At 30.8% G+C, this 20,558-nt stretch overlaps 4 protein-coding genes across 5 annotated transcripts; all 4 read right to left on the bottom strand.

The window, feature by feature from the left end:
* Positions 1-781: 781 nt before the first annotated feature.
* Positions 782-2,167, bottom strand: LOC134273302 (uncharacterized). Its single transcript, XM_062755493.1, has 3 exons — positions 2,042-2,167; positions 1,113-1,295; positions 782-969 (listed from the first exon to the last, which is right to left on the bottom strand). The coding sequence occupies exons 1-3, from the start codon at positions 2,162-2,164 to the stop codon at positions 913-915; spliced, it is 363 nt and encodes a 120-aa protein (XP_062611477.1). The 5' UTR covers positions 2,165-2,167; the 3' UTR covers positions 782-912.
* A 2,938-nt stretch (positions 2,168-5,105) lies between these two features.
* On the bottom strand, positions 5,106-6,169 carry LOC134273301 (uncharacterized). The gene is made up of 3 exons (XM_062755492.1): positions 6,044-6,169; positions 5,322-5,504; positions 5,106-5,183 (listed from the first exon to the last, which is right to left on the bottom strand). The coding sequence occupies exons 1-3, from the start codon at positions 6,164-6,166 to the stop codon at positions 5,127-5,129; spliced, it is 363 nt and encodes a 120-aa protein (XP_062611476.1). The 5' UTR covers positions 6,167-6,169; the 3' UTR covers positions 5,106-5,126.
* A 7,681-nt stretch (positions 6,170-13,850) lies between these two features.
* On the bottom strand, positions 13,851-15,162 carry LOC134273300 (dynein axonemal heavy chain 10-like). Of its 2 annotated transcripts, XM_062755489.1 has the most exons (4): positions 14,958-15,162; positions 14,624-14,783; positions 14,056-14,232; positions 13,851-13,966 (listed from the first exon to the last, which is right to left on the bottom strand). In XM_062755489.1, the coding sequence occupies exons 2-4, from the start codon at positions 14,753-14,755 to the stop codon at positions 13,910-13,912; spliced, it is 366 nt and encodes a 121-aa protein (XP_062611473.1). In that variant the 5' UTR covers positions 14,756-14,783; positions 14,958-15,162; the 3' UTR covers positions 13,851-13,909. The 2 variants fall into 2 exon arrangements, with proteins under 2 accessions (XP_062611473.1, XP_062611474.1); XM_062755490.1 differs by lacking the exon at positions 14,958-15,162 and having other exon boundaries at positions 14,624-14,909.
* Positions 15,163-17,022: 1,860 nt separating this feature from the next.
* Positions 17,023-18,837, bottom strand: LOC134273324 (uncharacterized). The gene is made up of 3 exons (XM_062755531.1): positions 18,724-18,837; positions 18,331-18,516; positions 17,023-17,547 (listed from the first exon to the last, which is right to left on the bottom strand). The coding sequence occupies exons 1-3, from the start codon at positions 18,835-18,837 to the stop codon at positions 17,497-17,499; spliced, it is 351 nt and encodes a 116-aa protein (XP_062611515.1). The 3' UTR covers positions 17,023-17,496.
* Positions 18,838-20,558: the final 1,721 nt, after the last annotated feature.

Below are 20,558 nucleotides of genomic sequence, written 5' to 3'. Positions count from 1 at the left end.
TCAGATTGTCAGGTTGAAATTTTCTGTTGATTAGCCACAGACTATGTAACAACTACATGTTCTTCAAATTCATTACGACAGATTCAGGTCAGGTGATATATTCTACCAATCTATTGGTTGTTTAAATATAGACTTTAATAAACAAGAAGCTGAAATGATTTTAAATAACAATAAACCTCCAAATGATTTAATGCAAACTTTTTATTTATTTCTTTTTTAAAATAACAATAAACCGTCAATTACAATTATTGCCTTGTTATGCCTGGTTACATTAAATTTTGATTGTTCTTGAAATGTTTACAAATACTATTATAACCATTTATACTTTGCTTTTATTATACAAATGAAATAAGATAACAACAAAAAATCACACACATATACATACATTATGTAATATGAATATTAAAGACAAAGTCTGAACTTTAATATCAAGAAAATGAAACGACTTTCACCAAAGTACAAGGAAATAATCTAAAGCAAACTTTTCTTTTTATTTCAAGTTGTTTCAACATTTACCATAAACTGCCATTACAGTCATTATTTGTTATATTAAATGATAAATTTTGATTTTTTCCTGAGATGTACACAAATATATGATAATTTTTAAAAAATACAATTACATGTATATCATAATATACCAAAACTTACGTATTGTACAGATATTTACAAGAATGCATATCTATAAGACGTATGTGTCTTTGAGAAACACATTAATTTTTGTGTAATGAATTTCAAGAAAATAAAAAATGGAAGATGAAAAACATTGATTTAAAGACGCATATTGAAATTATAACCTGACTAGTAATGTTTTACAATTGGTTGTATATCAAACATTTTCATGAATTTGACATTCAATATATAACAGCAATAATCTTTTTGTAAATCATTGGACATTTTAAGATTGCTGAAATTTCAGGAACTGTTCTGAAGTTTTCCGACGGTCTCACATTCTTCCAGCGCTTTCAAAGCCTTTAAGATACAATTAAAAGACATTAATGACTTTATTTTGACAAGATTTTTGTACACATACATTTAAGTTTTTAAATGCATCGTTTATATTATTAAATGCTGTTTAAAAAAAAATATTATTATTAATATATTCAGGAACATACCCAAAGCACCAATTTGGATGCCGCCAAACTAACTGCTTTAGCCCTGTCTACTGTAACATCTATGAGCAAAGCTTTGGCTTTCTTTGCTGATGCTGAATCACATTTTTCCGCTTGAAAACCATTCAACTGACTTAAAAAGGTGTCTGCGGGCTTTCCCAAGTCCCTTTTTATGAATTGGTAGTTCTGAAATGGAAAAAAAATTGACTGTAATATTTTTTCTCCACTAGATACTGCTACACATATCTTATTAATTTTTGAATATTTTAACTTATTTATAATCACAGTTTCGTACCTGAAACCAATGCTTCATTGATAAGATTTACTACATTTCTACCTTACACAATGTATATTTTATATGTTAGTCCCATGGACAAAACAAGAACTTTTTGTCTTTAAGATGGTTTCTCCCATCCCTAATGTCACCTAAAAACCAAATTAGCTGCTGAATTTATCTCCATGATACTTTAACTTTTTGGTCAAATTCATGCATTTTAACTTATTTGGGGTCCTGTCTTGTTAGTTGACAAAAAATATTCTCTCTATAAATATAATAACAAATATCTATCAGAACACAACGTAAAATAAAATGCGCAAAACAGCAATATGTAATAGAGATTCTCTCTCATATACAAGGAGCTAGAGATTATGATGGGTGCCCAATGGCCAAATACTAAAAGGGACAAAATTGTCCAGATTTTGCTTCGGAAATCCCAGTACATTTGTCTCATCGGCATGGAAAATAAGAGGAGAACGATGGCCTCTTGCAATCAAGATTCCGAGTAAGTCTCATTAAATTTCATTCAGTTGTAAAGAATGTGTCAAATTGTGAATTGTCGGGACATCCTATCATTTCAATCTGGTATATGTATGTAATAAACTACATCACCGAATGATAAGGTTCAATTATTGGAGAATTTAAATGTACTCACCCCAGCTTCTGCAGCTGAGTATCCAAGAAGAAGATAAACAGCCTCAAGTGTATTTATTACAAGTCGTGGAGGGGAAGCGAGTGCTTTTATCTCACTTAGATCCGCTTTTGCCAATGTTGTCATGTTACAACTGAACAAAAAAGAAAAATAAATCTTTTAAAAAATAATTAAAGATCAAGTTTAAAAGTCGAAGCATAATTTTCTGCTTCAGCATACAATACGAAGCCCGCCAATTTAATATATTTTACTTATTGATGTAAATTTGTCTTACCTCTGTTAGATCTAGTATGCAAATGCTTTTATTACTTAAGTATTTGCCTGTTGTGTAGAAAAATGATCTTATATTGGACAGTCCATTTTACTCAAAAATTTAAAATACCTTGTGAGTAAGAATGAATCGTTCGGATTGTCCACTTTAATCATCAATCATATTCTATACATTTAAAAGTGAGGTCAAAATTGGTGCCTGATTCGTGTTAAATGTAGTCCACTGCTATCAAAACTTGTGTATATTTAAGAGACCTCGATAAAATAAATTTTAAACAACCTTCTTAAATTCTAGAATAATAATATTATAGATAATAAAGAGCAACGCCGGAGGGAAACGCAGAACAAATAATGACTTTGAGTTCCCGTTAGCTATATGTTTCTTATGAATATATATTATATTTCTTTATAAGCATGCTATCATATTAAATTTAAAATATATGTGGGGTTTTTTTTCTTAGTGAGGGCTTTTGTCTAGAATAATAATAAATTTTTAATACTTTGCATGTATGGACCTTATATTTTTTTTTCAATTCTATATGTTACAATTTCTATATTTTAGTACTAGTATTAGTTTGGTAAATCATCTGCCTTTCACCCTCTTATTCCAGATACACTCTTAAACCAGTTTGTATATTTTATCCTTCTCTCAACCTTTTATAGTCGCCTCTACAGGCAATAAACTGGCTTGTTTGAGGGATTGCAGAAAACTATTATTCAAACTAGTTATTGCAGCCCGGAGGACCGGGCTGCTCTATACATATAAGTTTAAGTGTTGGTATATGGGGATGGGGTGGGAGTAGTTATTCAAAATTAAAGGTTTTCTAAACATTAAAAAGATTGTTAATCAGAATGTTCTTTCCCTTTATAAATTACGAGATACATAATATATTTACTTCCATAAAGTGGATCTGTAAAAATATATAAGTTTTTCATATCTAATATATAAAGTTGTTTATCATTTATTATCGAAAAAACGACAGGTCCCTTTTTTTAGAACATCGAATTTTACTTCTCGCATAAAAACGTACTGTGCACAGTTCGTGTTTTATATTCTAAAATTGAAAATTAAATACATTTTTGAATATAGGTGATGCATGTGTATAACTAAAATTTGTAATTTATGCAGCCAACATTTACTCGAGGAATTGAAGTTTAAAGCCGCTTGGTCCGATTCTAATCGCTAAAAAATATATTCCTTTTTTCTTCTTGAAAAATAATTGTCCATAAATTGTTTTACTTTTTGTCAAATTATATCCCCAAAGTCTTTTTCTTTCAAAAGATATCAAAATTCAAAAGTTAAAAAAATAATTTTTGTTAGGTCACACAAAAAATAATCCTATGTTGATATCGCATGAAATCACCTTCGAAAAATTAAATTTAGCGCTTACATGTATATCTCATGAAGAACGAACCCGCGCATTTTTTTCACAACAAAGTACTTATACCTGTACACGGACAATATTTTAGCCTTCGTTACTAAATTTCCTTTAAAATAAATATCTGATTTTCCTTTATTCTTTAAATATGCATATTAATATAAGAATTATTAAGGATTATATTCAATGACTTAGGCTTCTACTAAATGGAAAAAATACTCGGGTTTGAATTATCTTCATAATTAGATAAAACCGATAAATTTATTTTTTGCAAAGGTGACTTCACAACAGATCTTAACTTCCTGTTAGGAACTTCTGTTTGTCAATAAGGTTTTTGATCTATGTTTTCCAAGCAAGGATTGTTGTAATAAACTATTAAATCAATCTATAATTTATTTTTATTTATTATCTATGTAATGGAGAACTTTTATTGTGTAAGATAATATGTGCCTGTTTCGGATTAAGCGGCTTTAAAATGGTATCGTTTTTGTTTAACATTTATCCGACTATAAGTTTTCCAAATATTCGCGACTATCGTCTCCATCAATTAGACGCATGCCTTTTCACTCATATCGAAGCGGTTTGATGATCAAGAGTCATTTCCATAGTTTACTTTATATATTTTCCGGGCGACAGTTGATGGTTACATCAATGTTTTCTTGTTGCTTATAGAGACGAGTATAAAGGTGTATAAAAGATACAGACTTAAAAAGATACAGGTTATTTTTAAAAATGTGTCTAGAATTATGGAGGGAAAGGGAGATGATTTATCAATGTTGGGAAGTGGAGAAATTCTCCCAAATAGTGCACAAAGTCTTCGGCCCTAATTTGCAACATTTTTTTTGCATTACGGGATCTGTAGCGTTATGGTCAAAGACTAATGAAAAAACCATACCGCTACAGTTCTATAGCTATGCGTAATGTTGGTAAAATTTTACAATTTAAGTACCAGACTTATAAAACTAATCGATGATTTCAAAAAAATACTTGCACTAATTTCTCCTTTTCTCGGCTTTGATCCTATTTTGTGGTTTCATATTCATTTTATATAAATCGATTGTGGCATTTTTAAAAGAGTTTCTACTCAAATGGCAAATAACAAATTACAAAGAAAAGTACTGAGCACATTTTTTATTAATCATGCATGTGTGAATCTGTTATGGAATTTTTAATACCATTATTCATATGTAATATTTGAATATCAAGATAAATCTCTCTCACATGCAGAGGTTTCTAAAATATAATTGACTTCTGAACTTCTAGCAATTCTAATTATCATTTTACTTCAAATTCAGGTTCAAACACTTTGCTTCAAAGGTTAAACACATCTTGAAACAATATTCATTATTTAAAATCAATACATTTATCAATTAAACAATATTAACGATCGATGAGTACTTCTTAGTAATAGAGTATATTGTATGTTTACTGATGACGCATCAAGTAGTGTTCTGAAGTTTTCCGGCGGCCTCGCACTCCTCCAAAGCTTTTAGCGCCTTAAAGAATTAATTATAAAATGAAATAAAGAGAAACACAAATAGTAAATGATAATAAATTATGTAAGGAATAATAACTGAATGCATATTTTAATGCTTAATTGATACACCTCTGAATTTATATGTTAAGATACATACCCAATTTACAAAGTGGGATGCAGCAAAATTGGCTTCTTTGACCTTCTCGACTGTTACATCTGTGAGTAAAATCTTGGCTCTTGTTACTGATGCTGGATCACATTTTCCAGCTTGAAATTCATTCAACTCACTCAAAATGATTTCCGGGGTTTTTGCTAAAAGCTTCTTCGTTAAATCGAAGTTCTGAAATAAAAATGTTGAAGTATCAATAACTTCAGCAGATACTTAATTTTATTTATTTCAACAGTTATTTATATCAATATTAGTTCAACATACATTACTAATCATGGTTCAGCAAAACCTTTAACCAATCTTTTGTTGATATTTCTTACCCTAATTTCTAGACTGTATTCTTATTTTAGCTAAATTAAGACAAGTCTGGCATTTATCACTAATCCATTTACTTGAAACATATGGAGATAACGGAGAGTATTCAAGATCAAAGTCCATAAAACAATACAAAATAAGAGCAGATCAAACATGGATCTCCAAAACATCTGAAGTGGGATCAGATGCCATGGAGGAATGAGCATCCTCTGCTGACCGGTCATATAATTGGATTTTTTCACTTTGTCACAAACGGTTTTATCCCACCCCTGATTTTATGTTTGTAAATTTAAAGAAGTCGAATAATTAATTGAAGTATATAAAAAAAAAACACGCAATAAGACCCGTACCTAAGCCGATAGAGTCATTCATATCGAAAAATAAATTGTACTCACCCCAGATTCAGCAAAAGAGTATCCAAGTAGCAGAAAGACAGCTTCAAGACTATTTATCACAAGTTGTGGAGGTTTGGCGAGGGACTTTACTTCAGCAATATGGGCTTTGGTAATTGTTGTCATGATTTTGCTGAATAAAGACGAAAATTGATTTTAAGACTGGGGCTTTTATTTGTTTTTGTTTTGTTATTTTTAAGTAAGTGAACAAATTAGTGGTCACATTAATTTTTCCTTCGTAATACTAGTCCTATATAAAGCCTAGAAAAAATTCTGGACGAAAAAAATCTTTTTTAAAATGCAGAAAAATTGACGTACCTATGATAGACCTGGATTGTTTTTGATGGATGTGAGTGCCTATTATTTTAGTAAATCCATTATATACAATTAGGTTAAAAACAAAACAAACCGAAAACAAATATACGAGACAGACCACTGAGATCAATAGCGGTGAGATTAATTTTAAAAATTAAACTGGGCATTCCAGATTACTTTGTAAATTTAAACACCTTACGAGTAAGCAGTGAATTGGTTGGAATGGATTGTTCATTTAAATCATTAACACTTTGACATTTGGTAAATACATATATACCGTGACACATTTGTTTTTAATATGTTTCATGATCATAGAATCAGAGCTTTTAATGCATATATTGAACAGATCCCAATGCAAATAAAAGTTTTACAAATTTTATTCATAAAAAATGAATTTTTGAAAAAAAAAAGTGTAACTTATTAAGCTGCCCTGTCAATCCTGCATACAAAAATCAATATTAAAAGGCTGCATAACTTCTATCTATCACAAAAGTTACCATGATCACCTTTGCATGCTTTTATTACGGTTAATTAATTTACATAATTTTATATATTTAAATCTATTGAGGGCGTTTGTTTTAGTATTTTTCACCTTTTACTCATAAAACTGCAATATTATAAATTATAGTCATCTTTATTTTTTATGTTCAGTAAGGATCACCATTTTATTTGGTATTTCTTTAAATAGATTAAGGATTCTGATATTTATTAATAAAGATTTTTGCAATAGCTATGTAGCGTTAGGTTGGGTTATAAATTATCATCTGCATACAATGTGTTCTCGTTTTTGTTAAGATCGGAACATTCAAGCTTTGAACTTTTCAGCGTTAAAAGTTATAGATGAAAAAATGAAAAGCGATCGGTTTCAAACAACATACAATACAAATCTCTGAAGAGGATGTAAACTCGATCGAACCCTAAAATTAGTTTTATTGAAGTTTGGATTTGGAATATCACTAAATTCAAGGTCAAAAGGCAATAAATGAAAAAAAAATCAGACCGGTCAGGAGAGGATGCTCATTCCTCCATGGCATCTGATCCCACCTCAGATGTTTTGGAGATCCATGTTTGATCTGCTCTTATTTTAGTTCACATGTAACTCTTTTCATCTCAAAATCAACGCATTTCCAACAGGGCAATGATCAAGTTATCTAAAGTATAATCCTTTCCATCAATTACAGAAGAAAAAATACACAATTGTTTTTCAAAACCATCTGTTAGTTTTGAATATTTTCAATATTCCAAACAACTAAAATGAATTTGAATCACCATATCTATATTGAATTCCAAGACTTCATAACAATCCTTTCACACAAAGATACATCGAGTGTTCCTGTAAATGTTCTACCAAGCCTCTTCATGCAAGAAACGGTGAAAAGTTTATCTTGACTTCTATAAGATAACTTTATTTCTCGGCAAAGTTTGTTGAGAGAACTGTCAAATTTGTTCTAAATATATAAATTGAGACCTTTATTAAATATTAGTAGCGTATCATAACGGAAAACATTCTGCGAATAAAAGTATGTGAGTCTAAAGTTCCTAGATATTAAATATGCAGTTTTGGAGAATTTCCTGCTAAATATCCTTCCACCAAAAGAAATAGTTCCTCATAAATCTTGCTTCTTTTGTGGATTTTTGAGCAGTTTTTTCATTGAAAGTTGAATAACTTACGTTGTTAAATTATAATATGTTATAAAAATTGAATTATAATGAATAGTTTTGGAGTGAGAGGTTCTGCGTGAACTTTTCTAAAAAGCTGACGAGTGACATAACTTAATATAAAAGTTACGACTTGTCAACTTTATATACAAATATTCCTAATGATAAATTAAAGTTCAGGCTTTAGGACATCATTAACAGCTACTTTTTTTCAATGATACTGGAACTCACAAATTTACTTTTCTCATCATTGGTATTTGCAAATCTATTTTGTTAAAAACATTATGATTGTACACATAAATACTTTGACTGTGACTTATACGCTAAACATAGCCTTTTTGTCGGCAAACTTTTACCTTCGCCATAACTTTTGAACGAAGAAAAATAGAGAATTAATATTTGGCATGTATACTCCACTGATTAAGCCCTTTCACCTGACAGCAAGGTCAATGACCCTGTGACCTTGACTGTGTCTTATTTGCTAAAATTAGCTTTTTTGAACCTTCACCATAATTTTTAACCATGAGAGATAGAGACTTCATATTTGATATGCATACTATACTAATCAAGTTTTTTTCAAATGACACCAAGATCAATGACTTTGTGACCTTGACTGTGACTTATATGCTAAAAATATGCTTTTTCGAACTTTGTTGCCGCCGGGCGCATAGTGTTTCACAAACACATCTTGTTTCATTCTTACATCGATACGATATATATTACGGTGAGCTTGAGATAAAAATAAATACAACCAAGTCTGAAATATCTGTTTCATGTTTGGATATTTTACTTGAAAAAGACATTATCGGTAATCTAACCTCAAAGCTTTATAATAAACGTGATGACCTTAACCTTTTAATCGTGCAGCAATATACCTTCTTGTTGAGGCAATAAGACTGTTTTTCTTGCATTTATTATTTACTTTGTTTGTGGTTAAATTGTTTTAATTAGATTTATAATGGTTTTATATATCTTTCTGTTCTGATTTTCTTATATGAAGAAAAATCCCAAACACTAGCACCATCCATTTATTCTGATAATTTATTTTTTTAACATAACTTATATATTGCATTATTCCATGATTCGTTCAAAAATCTTTTAAAACTTGGATAGAACAAGCATATAATATTTCCATTCCTCTATAAACGAGAGTTATAGAAAATGTTATAAAAATTGCCCGTGCCAATAATGATATTTGATGATCTTTGTCAATGTCGGTCTCTGTATTTGATTATTTTTCTAGTGTTCCAGTCTCAAGAAGGGCCTTTTCCTGCTAACTCACAGTCTGTTATCGATTTTATTGCCTAAAAAGGACAAAAATAATATATAAATATTTGCATAAGTCTATTGTTCCCACTGTAAAAAAAAATAATGTGATTATTCCCTAATTTAAGTTTAGCTCATGATAAATATTCCTTTAAATTGAGAACAAGATATGTGCCTTTTTTGATTTATGATAAAATACGTCTTCATTACCCGAAATTGATCGAGTGATTGTTTGCTGTTAAATATCTCGCAGGATTATTTTCTCCACGCTTGATTTAAGTGTATTTAATTTTAACATACCCAGGCAACTAGATGATAGGTCGCCAAACTGACGTTTTTTGCCTGTTCCATTGTAACATCTCCAAGCAAAGCCTTCGCTTTGCTTATTGATGCCGGGTTGCATTTGTCAGGGTGAAAGTTTTTCAACTGAGTTAAAAAGGAATCTGGGGCAGCTGTTGGTTTTTGCAAAACTTTTCGAACTATATTAATATTAATATACTAATATATTAATATAATAATGTATATTATATCAATATAATATATTAATATACTAATTTCCAGCTCTGAAAGAAATGTACTAAAAAGAGTATGTTTCAACACCAGTGAACATGTATTAAAATGTGATATTTTAAAAATGCCTCATCTGTTTTGAAAGAGAATTTTAGTCACAAAGGAACGTTTTATATTCCCTTTTTACTTAAGGACCAACGCAAATCGTATTTAATCAATGTACCAATGAAAGATATTTTTTACTTACATCAGCATCTGTAGAAGAGGACCCAAGTAATAAAATGATTGCTTCACAAGTGTCTTTCACAAGCCTGGAGGAGCATGGAGTGTCCTAATTTCGTCAACATGATGTTTGGTAACTGTTGTCATTTTTTAGCTCTACTGGTCAGAGACCAGAAGAGCTTATGCGATAGTAATGCGTCCGGCGTCCGTCCGTCTGTCTGTCTGTCTGTAAACAATTTTTCAAAATGCTACTCCTCATACAGTTTTGGTCTGATTTCAGTATAACTTGGCACACAAGTAGACTACACTAAGATACATAATTCTGTGTATCGATTTTTGATTTTGATGAACGGTGTTGCCGTGGTTACTAAAAATAGAAATTTCTGTGAAATACTTTCAAAATGCTACTCCTCCTACAGTTTTGGTCTGATTTCAATATAACTTGGCACACAAGTAGACTACACTAAGATACATAATTCTGTATATCGATTTTTGATTTCGATGAACGGTGTTGCCGTGGTTACTAAAAATAGAAATTTCTGTGAAATACTTTCAAAATGCTACTCCTCCTACAGTTTTGGTCTGATTTCAATATAACTTGGCACGCAAGTAGACTACACTAAGATACATAATTTTGTATATCGATTTTTGATTTCGATGAACGGTGTTGCCGTGGTTACTAAAAATAGAAATTTCTGTGAAATACGTTCAAAATGCTACACCTCCTACAGTTTTGGTCTGATTTCAATATAACTTGGCACACAAGTAGACTACACTAAGATACATAATTCTGTGTATCGATTTTTGATTTTTGAATTTGAAGAGGAGGAACAAAATGACAAAAAATTAGCAATATCACATAGGCTGATTTTTACAGTTTAGCTTTTCCTAATAAAATTCACCTGGCTTGGTATATTTTTCTTCAGTTTATATTACACTTTTAGCACCAAGATAACATATTATGAAATTTGTTTTCACCTGTAAACCTTTACTGAATGTGATTTGTCTATATTTGTTTTTTCATTGAAATATTAGTAATATTTTCCAAGTGTTTTTCATATTCCATTTCTTAGGAGAACAAAATCTAAGAACCATCCACTTTTCTAAACTTGTGACATGATATTTAATCTTTTTCAAAGAAAAAATTTGTTTGTATCATCTGTCCTTAACTGACTTGCTACATATTAATTGTTAGACCTTTATTATTGTACTAGATTTGACTAAGGAATGTTCCATCTACTTGATAAATATATATGACTCATGGTGGGCATAACATTTCAACATAATCAAGCCTATCTCTCCTAGGCACCTGTTTACACCTCTTTAATTTCTAGGGGTTTGTGTTTGTGTCCTGTTTACAGATTTTAAATAAACTGATTTTTGAAAGATAGATCACTGTTCCTTTACCCCATTTTACACACTTACATTCACCTGTATATGTATATATACAAGCAAAAATCTAAAAAATATCACAAAAATACATTTACTGCTAGCGCTTTCGCCATGTTCGGCTCTTCAGGTAGTTATATGAACTCAACTGCCTGAATAGCCAAACATGGCGAAAGCGCTTGCAGTATATGTGTTTTTGTGATAGTTTTGGATTTTTACTTTTAAATATACCTAAAAAATTGTACCGATTTTGAAATTGTATGTATACATATGCAGATTAGGAACAAAGTAAAAAAGAAATATTCTATTTTTCAATCAATTTTATATTCATTTTTACAATGATTTATTTCTGATAACAGAAAGAATTTCAATTATCTGAGGACTTCAGAGTTGCCAATCAGAACAGTAAATTATAATTATAAAAATTCGGCAAAAATCGTGCAGCATATCTCAAAAAGAATAGTCTTAAAAGATCACAATGAAATGAATTCAGGCAGATTTTTTTTTCAAATTAAGGAGTTTCAATGAAAAAAGAGTAATCCTTATCCTTTCTCATGGACACTGCTCTCAATAAAAAAAAATTCTGAATTGTTTAATTATCGTCATTTATAGTAATTTTGTATTTGACTAATATCCAGCTGTCTAAGGATTTTTTTTAGAAATAATAATGGATAAAGATTATTCCATATAAATTTTTGGCGATAACTTGTATTCATTCTTGTGTCATCGTGCAAATATCGTAGAAATTTAAAATTTACTCAGAAGTGTGCCCTGACATGTTATATACACGTCAGGTAAACGACCCCTACCCCCCCCCCCCCCAAAAAATATAAATGAATAAATAAAAAAAAAAATTGATGTAATTTTCAATTTTATTTTACAATTTGTAGAATGCAAGTAAAAAATAAAACAAATGCATAATGTACACTTTTTTTTCATTTTTATATTTACATAATAAAATACATTATAAAACTAGTGCTAATTGTAACGGGAACCGTTACAGATGTTCCCCAAACGCTCCCCAACTCCTTTTTGGTGCCATATTCCCTGTAAGCTTCAGTAAATAAGACAAAGTCTGTGCATTTTTGACTTTAACAACGTTTTCTCAGAAGGATAAAATTATATTAAAATTTTAGCATTGCACCCGTGCGCATGTGAATGCATGTTTATGATCATATCATCTTGTCTACACTATCTACATATTTTACTATACAATATATTAAAGCATTCAGTCCAAAAGTAAGAAAAATCAATCTTTCAAGGGTATTTTTCATTTCACTCATTCCAAATGCACGCACGTGCATGCACGTGCATGATGACCATACCTTCTTGTAGAAGTCTTTTATATCTATCTTTATTCTAAATCCAATCCAGTTTGGTTGAAAAACAAGGGAGTTATAGCCATTTCAAGTTTAAGCCAATCAGATTGCAGCACACGTGCCTGCGCGTGATTTCATGATTTTTTTTCTATATCATATTGTAGGATATCCTAATGCATGGCTATGTTTTAAATTTCAAAGCATTTCGTCAAAAAACAAAGGAGATATAGCCATTTGAAGTTTCAGCCAATCAGATTGCAGCACGCGGGCATGCGCATGCTTTCATGAAAATTCTTATATATCATGCTGTAGATCTTTATAATGTTGGTCTATGTTCAAAATTTCAAAGGATTATGACAAGAAACAAGAAAGATATTGAGACTTTAGTTTCAGCCAATCAGAGCGAAGCGCACGTGCATGCGCGTGAGATCTTACTTTTTTGACCATGTCATTTTGTCTATGCTTCTAATATATACTTATAAAATGAGTTTCAAAGCATTTCATCAATAATTTTAATAGTTACGTCTGTATCAATTATATTGGACATTTATCGTGTTGCACGTGCGATCTTGCAAGCACATGTGCATGCACATGCTTCCATGATAAATCTTATATTACAGGCTGTAAATTCCCTAATGTATGACTATGTGCAAAATTTCAAATGATTTTATCAAAAAACAAAAAAGATATTGAGACTTTAGTTTCAGCCAATCAGAGCGAAGCGCACGTGCATGCGCGTGCGATCTTGCTATTTTGACCATGTCATCTTGTGCATACTACTAATATACCCTTGCATTATAAGTTTCAAAACATTTCGTCACAAAATAGAAAAGTTACGGTTATATCCATTATATATTGGTTATTTTAAGTTTTGCACGTGAGCGCTCTTGCAAGCAAAATGCGCGCAAAATGTGCCTTGATTACACGTCAAATCTAAAACATGCCTACTTACCCCCCCCCCCCCCCCAAAAAAATTAAATCACCTAAGTTAAAAAAAAAATGTGTAATTTACAAGATCACTCGCGGACAAAATTTTCCCAGGAAGAAAAATAATAAGAAAATAATAATAAGAAACAGAGTAAAAACAATTTTCCCCAATATTTACATTTAAAAACATTATAAAATGCATGCTGATTGTAGATTTTTTTTTTCTGAATCTAGATGAATTGAAGGATGAGGTGCTCTGTTTTCAGGACGGGTCTTTAAGTTTCCCTGCAGACTCACAATCATCCACCGTCTTTTTTGCCTAAAAAGTAATGATTTAAATATCTATTGATTTCTGAATAAAAATATCTTCAATATTATTCGATTGAGCTGTAACGTCTTTCAACATACCAAGGTAGCTAATTTTGATACTGCCATGCTAACTTTACAGGCCTTTTCCTCAGTTACATCTTGTAGCAAATCTTTGGCTAGTTTGGCTGATTCTGGGGTACAATTTTCAGCTTGTAAATTATTCACCTTATTCAAAAAGGTAGGATCATTCAAAAGTCCCCGAACAAATTTCCAGTACTAAAATTATAAGATAAATAATTTGAAAATGCATGAATAAATATTTGTCACATTTTTATAAACTTATTTTGTCGTACTCTACGGTCATTTTATGAAAGGTGTAATAGATGAACTATGAACAACTTTTAAAGGTAAATTTTATTTAATTTTTTGAATTCGTGATGTGCTTTTATAGTTGATTAATGGAGCAAGTCATTAAATTTATAAATTCAAGTATTTACCCACACAAATAAAAAAAAAATTCAAGATCACTACATTTTCTTTAATTAATGATGCATTTTTTCTCAAATAAGGGTTCTAAATTTCGTATACCTTCTTAAATCAGCATATAAAAAATTACATATACATGTATAAGACTATAACGATAATATGAATTTTCAAATGCACTTACTTTTGCCTCGGCAGGAGTATATCCCAGAAGTAAAACGGTGGCTTCTAACACGGTTTTTACAAGGGCAGGGGGGTTGTGTAATGCTTTTAACTCAATAATATCTCCTTTAGTCACTGTTGTCATGTTGGACATATATAGAATGTCTTTTGAAAATAAGCCGCTGTAAATAAAATAACATCATGTTTTAAAAATAACATGTACTCAATAAATTCTGACCGGAGGAGGTCGTATAAATATTTCACAACGCCCGCAATGCATGGTATCATAAAACAGCAAATGCCATTGTGTTTAAGATTATAATTGACTGAAGTAAATAAAGCATATTTCGACCTACCTTTAAACAATCTGTTCTCGGTGTCTTCAAACCTCTACCATGTACATGTATAACAGTTATGTATATAGGTACATGCTTATATACAAATATTGAACAACATTGGATATCCCAGTCTTGTTCAGAAGGAAAATTCCAAAACTGAATGAGTAAGTAGGGAATTAAATATAAGCGTTTTCCAATTTCGAAATTTCAACATTTAAAGTACGGTTCGTCATTTGCATTTAAGTTCTTTCATAGAGTAATAGATTTATTACCTGTGGTTGTTTTTCAATTGAGAGATAATGTGAAATCACCAGTTTTCGTTAGGGGTTAATTTTCGCTGCTTTCGAGGTTTGGAGAGACACACGAATTTATTACCCCCCACGAAATGATAAAAACATATGCATTACAAATAGACATTTTCCAACTAGCAATCAAATCCCCACGAACCAAAATTTTCACCCCAAGCGTCGAACATTTGACCCCACGATGATATGTGATTTTACATCATTATTAAAAATAATGATGAAGTCGGTACTGAAGCCACTGTACAGAAGAGTCATTTATAGTCTTGAAACACACTCAAATTACATCCTCAAGTCAATGCATAAATCATTCATTATTCTAAATTCCGCTTTGAATGAACTTGCTGTAGGCTTCGTAGATATTTTGTTTATTATATTGAAAATAATTTATGAACACTATGTACGAGTATTTAACAATACACAGATACATATTGTTTATATTCAAAATAAAATGGTAAATAAAACAGAGAACATTTTTCTTCATTGCTTTTCTCACATTTGTAAAATTTTTGAAAGGTATTTTGCCATAATATAAAGAACGCTATTGTACTGCATTAAAAGTTTTGTCGAAAAGTAGACTTTAAAAGAAAATACAATACAATCGCCAAAGGGAATAAATTTTCAATGGTTTTCTAACCTGTTTTATACCAATTTTCTCCAAAAAAAAATCTAATATTTTCAGTCGTACCATATCGAAATTTTATTTTTCATATCCGTTTCATACTCCACTTTTTTCACAACATTTTGCCCAGAACTAAAACATAAAATCAAAAAGATTATTCCTTTGTCATTATAACATTAGAGATGTACTCGTCTCCAAAATCTAAATATTGTTTTATATCTGCATATCCACTGCTCTCTCCCACTATGAGTGTGTAGCCATCAACTGCGTTCATAGGTCTATAGACGCAACTGCTTCTGGTATGTGAGCAATTGCTCTATCTCACTCGTGTAGAACAAGCTCCACTACATTTATGTATGGTATATATATTGTTTCATAAATATAAGTTTTTAATAATATTTTTTGGAAAAAAAGAAATTCAGAACAATTCAAAATTGCTGTTTGATATCTTTAAAAAATTTGTTTTGGTCAATGTATTTAATTGTAATATAAAACTTTTTAAAAATTGAATAGAACTCCAATTTTTTATTTTTTCGTACCATGCTTACTTGTACAAAGAACAATAACTCTTCACACTTGGGTAATAACATTCAGAAAGAGAAAATTTCTTTAACTAGTAGATCTATATCTATTTCAAGAAAAAATAAATAGAAAAAGTACCCAAAAAATCACAGAAAAATACTGAAAAAAGCATTCTCATTTTTATCATAGTGTTAAAATTATTGATTTTTGTCAGAGGATTTCAATAACGTTGTAATACAAAAATTAAGAGAATTTTTTATATATAAAATTGTGATTTATCAGCCTTGCAGGTGTAATTTTAAAGCCATATGGTTTTCTTTACTGGACAGAAGAAGCTGCGTCCTTATGTAAGTCAGGATTTCCTCTGATATTCTTGACAACATCAAAGAATGCAAATATAAGTAATAAACAACGATTATTTAGTGAACATGGCGAAATGAATAGCAATAGCTCTGCTGGCATATTTTCCATGATGCGCTAGCGCAATTGCTATTCATAACGCCATGTTCACTAAATAACGTTGTTTATTTCTTAAATGACATCTTTTCCATCAACTGCCAGAAATGTATCTTACCATGGTTTATTTCATGCGATCAACATCTTTGAATGTATGAATGTATGACAACATTGCATAAAATGAACAACTGAAGAAACAACAAGCCATAGGATACAATCTGAAATCTACATGTAATACAAGCAGGATATTTTTTTTATATAAAATGAAGCCTTGCGTAAAATGTGGAAGAGTCTGTTCAAAATATCTGTAAAAACTACAATAATTTTTCATAAGTAATTCCAATTAAGTTGACAATGGAATTTCATAATTCATATTTGAGAAATCTCCCATTTTCCTCCCTGGTGCATGTAGAAGATAGTGCAAATGTCTTAGACGTCTTTCTGAGAATCATCTTCATAACCTGAAATCTGATTTTCTGAAGTTTAAACATGTCCATATTGATAGAGGGTTGATTGTTCTGTTTGTTCAACACAAGAAATACTAGTATATCCGCGTTTGTTTGTTTGTACCCCAATACATCTCTCATCACAGTACTGTCCAAAGAAATCATGTCCCTTTCTTTTTTCTTCTTCGTTAAGGAAATCGTTGTCAAGGCTATTTCTGAACACCACCGCTCGACTTCACTTTCTCTATCATTGATTTTGTCTTTGAGAAATAAAAACCAAAAAAATGCTAAGTTAGGCAGCATTAAAAATAGAATTTGGGCTCATTTCGGTACTTTCAGTCTGAAACTGTTCAAATATAGGTTAAACCAAGCTATGTACTGTTTCATGAGTCTAAATGCAACTGTCTTTTGAAATAATACTTTTTCTATTTCATTGATTTTGTTTTCTTTGATAACTCTTTGAAAGTTAAAAACCAATGTAAACAGGTCGATAGGTCAGGAGCTAAGTTTTATGCATGCATTTATCTAAAAAAAATATGCATGTAAATCTCGTGCGGCTGCCTTTGTGTTTGACGTCAGTGGGCGAGGACAATCGAAATTGGCATGGGAGTCCTCGTGAAATTGAAATCTATATCTACATTTTTAAAGTCTAAATCTACAATTTTATTTCACAATAAAATAGATATATAAGTACTGTTACATAAATCTAAATGCAATTGTCTTTTGGAAATGATACTTATTACATAATATTTTATAGAAAAAAAATGAAGTCATATAATGTAACAAATAAAACATTCATGAGATTGATAGATAGAAAGTCAATTTATAAGTAAAATATAACGTTATATCTAGATATATAGATTAAAAATAACATAGCTTTTGTATCAAGTGGGTTTACTTGAGAAAATAATTCTGAAATATAATAAGTGTTTACACATTAATTGAAGATCAAATTTCTCGAAGTGTCACGTGAGATGCAGATGATTCCAATACATGTAAATAGAACACAAAATGATAGGCTCTACAGAATTTAAGAAACTTACCCATGTGTACATTTTTGCAGCGTAGAGATTTTTATTCCTGACGATTTCTATTGTGTACGGTGCTAACAAATCCTCTGATTTCTGGGCAGTTGCCGGGGAACAGTATAGAGGGTCAAAGTGAGACACTTTAGTCATCACTGATTTATCCCCGGTTCTGGACAAAACACCCTTACATTTATTCCAGTCCTTAAAAAAAATGGTATCTTTCTGGTTTTTACATGTTTTAAGTAGAGGTGTTAATAACAATTTTAACTTGTTATTATTCAGCAATTTATTATAAGATGAATTTTTTTTACGTAGAAATTAATAAAATTTTGAAGATTAAGGAATGATGTGGTTTTTTTTAGTTATACCAAAAGAACAATGTATTATTGATGATAACTTTATTCTTACTTTTACGTCATTTTGGGAATATTCCAAAAGTATCAAGAATGCCTTTATCACATCGTCAATACCACGTGGTGGCGAAATAAGTTGCCGCAACTCGACTATCGTCTTTTGTTCCATTTTGGTTTGTTCAATGAAACCTTTCCATTATAAGTGTAAACATATGTTTGCTTGTCTTACATATATTGATATACTTGGCTGTTTAATTCATTTAAAACTTTTAATCCATAGGCATGTCCTTTCTACAATTAAACCTCTTAACCCTAATTTTCTCTTTAAATGATTGAAACAAATGAGAATAAGTGACCCTAGAGAGAAGGTAAATAATCTTGTTTCTATGGAGTATTCAACTCTGCTAAATTTTAAAAATAAAAAGGCCTCTAAAATAAAAAAAAAATGAATGTTGAAATCAATTGTAATGCTATCGATTATTTTAATGTTAGATCTTATCAAACTTTACAAAAATGAAGCATTGTTGATCAAGTAAAGAAGCACAGTCATACATGTCTGCGACTATTCCAGTTTTATCCCAAACAAGCCTTTCTGCAATAACTTTTTCCTCACAACGATGAAGAGAGAAACAGACAGGAGGTATCTAACCCAGACTGGGGAGCATTGTTACCATACACTTATAACAAGCTTCATTTCTTAGAATTGAATTGAATGAAATATGAGGCCATGGAGATAAGGAATAGCATTCGAGCTCTAAAGTCCATTAAAAATTACAAACTAGGAGCAGAGCAAACACGGGCACCCAAAACATCAGAGGTGGGATCAGGTGCCATGGAGGAGTGATCATCCCCTGTCGACCGGTTACAACTCCAGTATGTTCCTTGTCATGATCGGGAAATGACGGGAAAAAATCCGTGGACAACTCAGAGTATAAATAATGACCTAACAATCAGTATGAAAAAAGTCAGTCAGAATATGACTTAATGATAAATTGCATTTGCTGACAATGTCATTATATCGACCATAGAACTTATGAAATGGTGACTCTAAATGAGAATTTTGATATTCTTGCTTTATCAACTTGTTTGTTAATAACATACCTCGTCTGACCAAACGTTTGTACGTAGAACAAGCCCTTCCGTATTGAATCAACTGAGAGATATAAACTCCGTATGCAGGTGACAAAGGTATACTGCTGCATAGGTAAGGGAAGTTGACGATTGAAAAGTTAAAGTCATAATGTTTATCATAAAACTTGGTTGTTAGATAATCATAAAGATCTTTTTTGAGTAAAAGATCTAAATAAGAAGCAGATGTGTCAGACTCTGTGGTGTCTTTTATTTTTAGCTCTCTGGGATAAATCGTGTCGACATAAGAATGGAAATAACCATTGTTAATTGATAATACTTCGTCAATATATCTAAATGTCGAGTTGAAGACCACAGCAAGTGTTTTCTTCTTTTCACGTAAAAAATTTTGAACAAAGTCTGCTTCATATGAATACAAAAATAGGTATGGCAATAACGGGGCGCAATTGGCACTATGGGAAATCCAATAGATTGTTGGAAGACCTGTTATCCAAAAACATTGTCAATTAGAAATGCAAGCATCTTTTTAATATCAACTTCAGAGTACTTGTATGTACTATTAGATTCTTTTAAAACAAATTAGTTTTGCAAATGACCAATGAAAAGGTAAGTAAATTTATGAGTTTCATTTTATTGTTGTTTGTTTCATTGTTCAATAATTTACCTCTTTTTAGAAATTGTTCATACGTAGAGCATGTTCTTGCAAGTGATTTGAAATCCTTTTCTTACCTTGTGCCAGTCACAGTTTTCATTTTCTGTAATCTTAAAATTACTTTGTTTTGAAAATTCAAAACATTTCTA

The sequence above is a fragment of the Saccostrea cucullata genome, unplaced genomic scaffold, assembly GCF_032062105.1.
Source record: "Saccostrea cucullata isolate Sc308-1 unplaced genomic scaffold, CSIRO_AGI_Scuc_v1 ctg427, whole genome shotgun sequence".
NCBI lineage: Eukaryota > Metazoa > Mollusca > Bivalvia > Ostreida > Ostreidae > Saccostrea > Saccostrea cuccullata.
The sequence above is the reverse complement of the archived record's forward strand: the minus strand, read 5'-3'. Positions and strand labels throughout refer to the sequence as shown.